Source organism: Aspergillus glaucus, assembly GCF_001890805.1.
Source record: "Aspergillus glaucus CBS 516.65 unplaced genomic scaffold ASPGLscaffold_13, whole genome shotgun sequence".
In the NCBI taxonomy this organism is placed as follows: domain Eukaryota; kingdom Fungi; phylum Ascomycota; class Eurotiomycetes; order Eurotiales; family Aspergillaceae; genus Aspergillus; species Aspergillus glaucus.
The window spans coordinates 673,426-681,363 of record NW_019170465.1 but is presented as its reverse complement, the minus strand read 5'-3'; the positions used below and the strand labels follow the sequence as shown (position 1 = coordinate 681,363).

General features: G+C 47.3%; 4 protein-coding genes across 4 annotated transcripts; 2 read left to right on the top strand and 2 right to left on the bottom strand.

Moving 5' to 3' along the window:
* Positions 1 to 26: 26 nt before the first annotated feature.
* ASPGLDRAFT_48606 (cytochrome b5-like heme/steroid binding domain-containing protein) lies at positions 27 to 752 on the bottom strand. Its single transcript, XM_022546931.1, has 4 exons — positions 667 to 752; positions 499 to 591; positions 339 to 440; positions 27 to 279 (listed from the first exon to the last, which is right to left on the bottom strand). Exons 1-4 carry the CDS (start codon positions 689 to 691, stop codon positions 137 to 139), a joined length of 363 nt encoding a protein of 120 aa, XP_022399915.1. The 5' UTR covers positions 692 to 752; the 3' UTR covers positions 27 to 136.
* A 260-nt stretch (positions 753 to 1,012) lies between these two features.
* ASPGLDRAFT_128834 (uncharacterized protein) lies at positions 1,013 to 4,902 on the top strand (the record flags this gene model as incomplete). Its single annotated transcript, XM_022540837.1, has 14 exons — positions 1,013 to 1,184; positions 1,236 to 1,278; positions 1,330 to 1,379; positions 1,434 to 1,583; positions 1,634 to 1,718; positions 1,770 to 1,927; positions 1,977 to 2,059; positions 2,110 to 2,179; positions 2,227 to 2,536; positions 2,603 to 3,255; positions 3,311 to 3,502; positions 3,551 to 3,627; positions 3,680 to 3,917; positions 3,971 to 4,902. 14 exons carry the CDS (start codon positions 1,013 to 1,015, stop codon positions 4,900 to 4,902), a joined length of 3,213 nt encoding a protein of 1,070 aa, XP_022399914.1.
* An 899-nt stretch (positions 4,903 to 5,801) lies between these two features.
* Positions 5,802 to 6,558, top strand: ASPGLDRAFT_48604 (ankyrin repeat domain-containing protein). The gene has a single exon (XM_022546930.1). The coding sequence runs from the start codon at positions 5,829 to 5,831 to the stop codon at positions 6,276 to 6,278; it is 450 nt and encodes a 149-aa protein (XP_022399913.1). The 5' UTR covers positions 5,802 to 5,828; the 3' UTR covers positions 6,279 to 6,558.
* On the bottom strand, positions 6,298 to 6,687 carry ASPGLDRAFT_470336 (uncharacterized protein). The gene has a single exon (XM_022546577.1). The coding sequence runs from the start codon at positions 6,572 to 6,574 to the stop codon at positions 6,362 to 6,364; it is 213 nt and encodes a 70-aa protein (XP_022399912.1). The 5' UTR covers positions 6,575 to 6,687; the 3' UTR covers positions 6,298 to 6,361.
* Between the last annotated feature and the right edge of the window lie 1,251 nt (positions 6,688 to 7,938).

Sequence of the window (7,938 nt, the reverse complement as noted above, 5' to 3'; positions counted from 1 at the left end):
AATTAGCTTAGCTACTAGATAGGCGAGTCCGCTTCGCCCGTCGTATATTCCGCTCCGGGATCTTTGTGGGCACGTGACCAGCGCACGTGCCACTTTTCCGACGTAAAATAGCAACTACTACTACTACTACTACCAATTACCAGTTTTGATGAGACCACAATGGCTTCACGATTTGGGGCTTCGGCTTCTGATATGGATTGGGAGCATCTTCTGTCCAACCGACACGCAGTTTCTCATACTTCTGCAGCGTTTTGAGGCTATGGATCTGATGAAACTGCCCTGGGATGGATCACTCAGCGCCTCACTTTCCTTGTACGCGAATACGAGCGAACACTAACAAGAGCATGATTTTCCAGCAAAATTCCTCAAAGGAACTTGGCCGCCCGGATGTTGTTTCGAAAACTCTGTCACATCATACACTATGTCGTCGATCACAACCCCTGCTGCGCCGTTAGATTCGCAAGCGAAGAGGGGAAAGGAGGCTCAACAAAGACGCACAAATTCTGGAGCCCTCGGTCCCAGTTTCTCTCTGAACCTGAGCCGCAGAAATGAACGGTAAATTGTCGTTCTTGACACTCCCCGCAGACCGAGGTGCACATTTGCTGGTCGGATATTCCATGCTGCATGTGCACACATGCTAACGAAGCCGGGAATCCGCTGCTATAGTTATAGTTGCACCGTTGCGAGTCATAATTTTGATCCTTATCATCTCCGCCATCTCCGCGTCCAACGTCGCAGTCTAGATATGTGGGCCAGAAGGTCAAAGCTTCAAGTTCTAAACCAACGGCCAATGTATTTGCATCCGAGACTGCTCATGGAAGACAGGAATAGGAAACTATCGTGGGTGGAGATGACAGAAGTACAGCAGCATTGGGCCATTTTCGGATAATCCATTGTCAGTATATTTAAATGGACGAAATGCCGGCCAATATCCCCCGGATCAATCAAGTCGAATCCTTTTGTTATTATTATTATTTGCTTCTTTGTTCCCGTACCTTAATTTGATAACACCATGGCCCCTGGTCTTGTTGAAACAACCTTGCCTTATATCAATGGAGCCTCAAAGCAACATACCGACAGGCCCAGAGAGGTTTGGGGCACGCCTTTATCGACACGAAAGCTCTCTCCCCATGATGTTGTCCACTTTGATTCGGGTTTGAAGCCTCGTGCTCACCGGATAGCTTGTAAGCCGGCTTATCCTATTTGGTGTTGTATATACTAATTTTCTCCTGCAGCAAATTCATCTGCGTCGAAGATCTTGCTCTTGAACGTTCAGGTGTAAGGAACAATAGATTAATTATCAATAATCACTGACATTTGGCCGACTAGCTTGGATTCTACCGGAGCGCAGCCATACTCTGGTGATGTCTTCATTGAGGGTATAGTACTTCTATTATGACGACCATCATATCATAATAACATAACATTTATAGGAGAACGCATTCGCTATGTCGGAACGGTCCCTGGAGTTGAAAGACTGCGCGTCGACCCCAGCGTCAAGGTCATCCACGGCAATGGACGAACCCTTATGTCTGGCTTGGGAGACGCCCATACCCACCTCACTTGGAATGGAGGGGCCTTAGGTATAGTACCTCCAATGGAGTCTTGTAATTATCATACTCATTTGAAACAGATAACTTGGGTGACCTCGGCATCGAGGAGCACACGCTGTGCACGGCCCGATCCGCTATGATGTACTTGGATTCTGGATACACAATGTACCGCTCCCTATGCTTACTGCCGATGGCGACGTGCTGATAATCGCTCAGGTGCTTTGGTGCCGCCTCAGCAAAAGACCGCCTGGATAGCGTTGTCCGCGATGCCATCAATCAGGGAATATTGCCAGGGCCGCGTTATTTGGCAAATGCCAGAGAGATCGCTCGGAGGGGAGGCGAGCTTGCTGCAGAAATTACTGCATTTGCAGATGGTATGTCTCCGAGATCTAGCAAATGGTAATGGTGCTCATACTTTTTTAGGACCGTTGGAGATGCGAGAGATTATACGGAGTCATGCAAAAATCGGGGTAGATCAGATCAAGTTGAGCATGTCTGGGGAAGATGTATGCTATGTCATTAAATTGTTTTCTTGCATTTTACTGACAGTCTAAAGATGGTAGATACTAGGCCTGCAAATGACTGCTACTTTATTGACGACGAAGTGGCGGCATGTGTTGATGAAGGTGCGCCCACCACCCCGGATTGAATCACAGAATGCTGACTTCAGAAGCACATCGTCATGGACTGCGGGTCTGCTCTCACGCTCGATCTCGCGATTCAATTGCCCAATGCATCAAGCACGGCGTCGACGTGATATACCACGCCAGCTACATGGATGAGGAGACCATGGATGCACTCGAAAAGAACAAGCATCGGCACGTCGTCGCTCCCGGTCTCAACTGGCTCTATGCAACTCTTCACGATGCGGCTCCCTTTGGCATATCGTACAGTCAAGCCGAGGAGACCGGCTACAAAAAGGAATTGGAGGCAGCCATCAGGGGCTGCAAGGAAATGCATGAAAGGGGCATTACTGTTCTTCCGTATGAAGCGTCCCAATATCTTGGAATAATTTTGTGTTTAAGGATATGCTAATGCGATCATCACAGGGGAGGTGATTACGGCTTCGCGTGGACGCCTCATGGTACATATGCTCGAGACCTAGAGCATTTCGTCAAGTTACTCGACTATACACCGATGGAAACTATCATCGCCGCGACTGCCGGAGTGGCAAAAATGTTTATGCAAGAGCATGAGCTCGGTAAGGTTCAACCAGGTTATTATGCAGACTGCATCCTGGTAGACGGAAACCCTCTGAGAGATATCAGCATTCTTCAAGACCATGACCGGCTCAACGTTATCATGATCAATGGAAGAATCCACAAAGCCTCTCCAAAAGACTTCGCACAGCAGTTGACTAGTGCGCCTGCTATTGAAGAGGCTGTACCCCAGGAAAATCACTTCAGCAACTACGTTACCTACCTGGATGAGCAGGGCAAGCAGCGTGTGGGACACCTTGACCTTGACACATCAAGGGCGACCCCATTAGCTATGCCGTCTGGAGCTCCCATCAGCTCATTGTATCAAGTCATCGAGCTGAAGAATGAAGTTGCTCCGGTGGGCGAGCCTATACCCCTCGAGGAGGCTCGGATTCTACCTCCCTTCAGTGATCGTGATATCCTAGCAGTGGGTAAAAACTACGCAGAGCATGCTGTAGAATTCAACAAAAGTGGATATGACTCAAGCGACAAGATTGACCAACGTAAGTTTATCTACGATTTGCATATCACAGACAAAGCTAACCTGTATATCTGTAGCATCGCATCCAGTCATCTTTACCAAGCGGTCCACGAGCATAATTGCCAGTGGTGAAGAGATATACCCTCATCCTGAGTTCACTGAGTCTCTTGACTATGAAGGCGAGATTGGTGTGGTTCTTGGGAGGTCAGGGTACCAGATCCCAGAGGAGGAAGCGATGGATTATGTTTGGGGTTATACCATCATCAATGGTACGAAACTTTGTCATGTATTAAGCCATGGGACTAATGATCATATAGATGTTACCGCACGCGAAAGACAGAGAGACCATAAGCAGTTCTATATCGGAAAATCCGCAGACACGTTTTGTCCAATGGTGAGCATAACTCGTGTGTGATTCACGCACTCCGATATTGATAGGAATACAGGGACCCATTGCCGTGCCGGCTGAATACCTCCCCAAGAAGCTCCGCGTGCAAACCTTTGTCAATGGCGAGAAGCGCCAGGATGCTACGACAGACGACCTTATATTCTCCATCCCCACTCTGATCAAGACTCTTTCTGCGGGTACTACCCTCAGAGCAGGTGATGTGATTGCTACTGGTACCCCTGCCGGAGTTGGATTTGGGCAGAATCCGGTTCGGTTTTTGAAACCTGGTGATCGAGGTATTATCATCTCTGCTTCCTTCATTGTAACTGCCATTAACCTTCGTTTATAGTTGAGGTTGAGGTCACCGGACTTGGTCGTCTCCAAAATGTCGTTGGCACTGCATCGGAGAAGTCGAGCAACGAGTACATTCCGGAATCCTATCTCCCAGAACTCAATTTGGAGACTACCGCTGGTGGTATCGGTTTAACATGTATAGAAGGAAAGCAGATGAACATCAAAAAGATCGGAAACGGCCCCGAAACAGCAATCTTTGTCCATGGTCTCGGTGGCACTAGCGAATACTTTACTCCTATCGTCAAGTCCAGTGACTTCGAGTCCCGGTTTACAAGCTATGTCTACGACCTGGAAGGTCACGGTTTAACACCCACCAACATCGCATCTCGGGTTTCAATTGACAGCTATGCCGACGACCTCGCCAACATCATCGACTTTACCAGCACTACCGCGCCAATCACCCTCACCGCACACTCAATGGGCAGTCTCATCGCCATAACATATGCCCTCCGCAACCCATCCAGGATCAAGAACCTAATCCTCATGGGCCCCGTCTCAACTCCCCTCCCACCATCAGCTAGACAAGCCCTAACCGCCCGCGCGCAAGTAGTCCGGAATAAGGGCCTCCTCGGCTCCGGAACTGCTGACGCAGTCAGCGACGCAGGAACTTCCTCCGCAACGAAAATGTTCCAACCAGTCGCATATACCGCAGTCCGGTCCTCTCTTCTGAACACAAAGCCAGAAGGATACGCAAAGGCTTGCACAGCACTTGCCGGGTGTGAGGCATTATCAATTGAGAAATTATCAATGCCAGTATTGGTCATGACTGGTGATGAGGACAAAACGGCGCCGGTTCAGGCTGTAACTGCTAATGTGCATGAGCGGTTGCCAGACTCGAGGTTGGAGGTTTTGAGGTGTACGGGGCATTGGCATGTTTATGAGAATCCGGAGGGGGTTGCGAGGGCTGTTAGGTCGTTTCTGGCCTGACTAGATTATCGTGAAAGTGGGCTAGGGCTTGTGATGCAGGGGCTGAATGACCGTAAGATTGCAGTGGTGCTATGGCTGGTTATGCTTATGGTTTTTGCTCTTTTTGTGTGCTCATTTATGGGTACTTGAAGGCCCTGAAGATTGTCTCTGGTTGCCATATGGTATATCGTCGCTATATAGGACCTCCATAAAAAAAAAAAAAAAAAAAAAAAAACTCGAGTTCATTGCTTGATATCCTTTCAAATAAATACATCTGTATGCCGAGGAAACCATGATATTCCTTGACAACGATATAGTTCTGTTTGCATGCTTCGGCAATGATTTAGGATTGCCCATAATGGGGTGCGCGGTCAATCTTTGGCTTGTACGTATAGGCAAAAAACTGGCTACATAGAAAGCAGCATGTTTATAACATGTGGGTCATGGACCATGTTGTTTGCTTTCCAGATTTGAGACAGCGACATTCGGTGTTCCATCCATACGTGTTGGGAAATCCTCCTGCATTCTTCAAGAAGTCTAATAAGAATAGATCCGCCCCTAGACTCAACTAGAACGAACCCTCGGGGGAAAAGAAAGAAAGAAAGAAAGAAAGAAAGAAAGAAAGAAAGAAACACGAATGCTCTATCACAAGAAGAACTCGGGCTTCCTGTGAGGACCCCTACCATAATCGGAGAATCGTAGTCGGTCTTCGAAGATATGTACGCCTGTGTTCCGTTTATGGATATTGTCTACGTAGTCATATAGTTTCATGATGTTTATGTTTGGATATGTTTGGACATGCAAAATTATACAGGAGATTGTACTAATGGTAGCGCGGCATGGTGGGGCTAACTATGACTAGTGTATACTCCGAGAGACACCTGAAACATTTCCTACTTTCAAGTATTTAACCTGACAATCTCCTCTCCTTTGCTCGAACATGCACCATGTCCATGCTAAAGCTACCTTGTGAGTTGCTTCTGCTCATAGCACGGCAACTGGAATGTGAAGACCTGAATGCGCTCCTCCAATGTCACTCTTATCTCTACAGCTCGCTTACCGAATACCTCTATTATTGCAATGTACACCACCACGGTACCTCTGCGCTATTTTGGGCAGCCACCTCGGGCTCTAAAGTCACGCTCCAGCATATCCTCGATGTTGGAGCGAACGTTCGCTGGGAATCGCGCTATTGGGCCTGCTCAAAGTCGTCCCCCGGTGGAATTCACCTTAGACATCGGGCAGAAGGCATGAAAGAACACCCGATTTCCTACGCCGCGAGTCATGGGCACGCTGAGATTGTGACAAAATTACTCGATCAGGGTGTCGACATCAACTACCAAGACCTTGATGGTCTAAGCCCACTTGCTCTAGCGGCATGCGGGGGGGCATTTTGACTTAGTCCAGATGCTCGTTAGCATGGGCGCCCGTCAGTTGACCCACGATACGCATGGTCGACTGCTGAAGAAATTCGAGCAAGTCAGTTCCCCCGGTTGCTCCAGTGTATGGGATCCCTTATGTTGCTCATTGTCAATCCAAAATTTAATAATATTTGGATCACCGCTTCCTGCCCGGATGTGATAGCAGTAATTAAAAAGAATTCGCCTTCTTCCCGAGCTTTGGAGTCGGCACCATGCTCAAGTAGTAACCTGAATATAGCCTCATGGTGTATGGCAGAAGACAATACCTGCATGCAGCAGCTTTCCCTGCAATTTGCATCTGTGCCATTTTCCAGCAACGTTTTAACCACATGCAGGTGCCCTCTTTTAATGGCTACTAACAATGGCCAGTCAGGATCAGCGCCGTAGTCTAGCAGCAGTTTGAGCACTTCCACATGTCCAAATGCAGCTGCCCATACATTAGCTGACATTCCTTCTTCATATTCAAGACCAATTTCACCATCATCCAGAATAACTGCATGTGGATCACATCCATACTTAAGCAATGTCACGGGCTCGGAATAGAAGATAATAACGAACTGAATTCCTATCTTGACTATTGTAGCCATCAACGAGAATATCGAATCTGGGAAGGAAAAAGGAGAGGAAATCTATCTGGCGAGTGCAGTCTCTATATAAGCCTTTGTGCGATGCGGCTTGAGCCCTTGTTTGTCCATATTGCTTGTATGGCATCTTTTGGCATGTTGGCAATGTTTGTCTGGTCGTTGAGCCGTCACAAGCAATAGCTTTGCAAGCACCTCGAATCCACAGGCAGTTGCAGTGCACAGCAACAGGACTTGCTCATTAGGGTCTTCTGCAAGTGTAATGAGATCCATGTTTAGCAGCAAAATCATAGCGATCTCCATGTGGTACCTCTCGATGGCTGAACGGAGTGGGTACATTGTCGTTCCATCCCGGAATACAGGATTGACATTTGCACCGTACTTTATTAGAGCACGGATAGTCTCTGAATTACCTTGTGCAGTAGCAAGACAGATGGACATTTCACTATCAGGATCATCCAGAGTTTCCACATTTATGAGACCTGGTTACTAACTAGTTCTAGGTTCACATGACTGAGATGAGATGTCTGGTCCGCCGCATGGGCCATGTGGTCCCTTGTGAGAGTTGCAAGGATGCAGGCAAGGCTAAGTGTAAGTAATGATTACTTACTGATCCTGAACTACTGACTAACTCATTCTACCAGTGTGCTGCAAGTATGAGGAGTGTGAGCACTTTGCACTTTTTAATGGTGGTGACCAGGAAGAGTCCTCTGAAGAAGAGGGAGCTACTGAAAGAGAAAGATCAAACGAAACTAGTTAAGGATCAGAACTAGTTAATGGTGGGAACTAGTTCTCCCTCGTATAGCCTGAAGTTGCTCCTCAAGCTCTAATTGCCTTTCCAATAACCTTACCCGTTCTCTATTATATTCCAGATCTCTTTCTTGTTGTTGATTTTGATATTGGAATTGAAGGTTAGCCATTACAGTCTGCAGATTTGGTGTCCTGAAGAACTAGTTAACTAAAGAACTAGTTGTGATCTAGTTCTATGAGATGACCTACTGTGCTTGAACTGATGACCTTGCAGATGAAGAATTGACAGATTGTCTATTTTATAT

Excerpts from the sequence above, each read along its gene's own strand:
- ASPGLDRAFT_48606 (XM_022546931.1), bottom strand. The coding sequence starts at position 691 with ATGACTCGCAACGGTGCAACTATAA. Across the intron at positions 592-666 it reads TCGCAACGGTGCAACTATAA|CTCGGTCTGCGGGGAGTGTC; the intron begins CTATAGCAGCGG and ends GCAAATGTGCAC. Across the intron at positions 441-498 it reads GACCGAGGGCTCCAGAATTT|GGGTTGTGATCGACGACATA; the intron begins GTGCGTCTTTGT and ends ACGGCGCAGCAG.
- ASPGLDRAFT_48604 (XM_022546930.1), top strand. The coding sequence starts at position 5,829 with ATGTCCATGCTAAAGCTACCTTGTGAGTTGCTTCTGCTCATAGCACGG.
- ASPGLDRAFT_470336 (XM_022546577.1), bottom strand. The coding sequence starts at position 6,574 with ATGCAGGTATTGTCTTCTGCCATACACCATGAGGCTATATTCAGGTTA.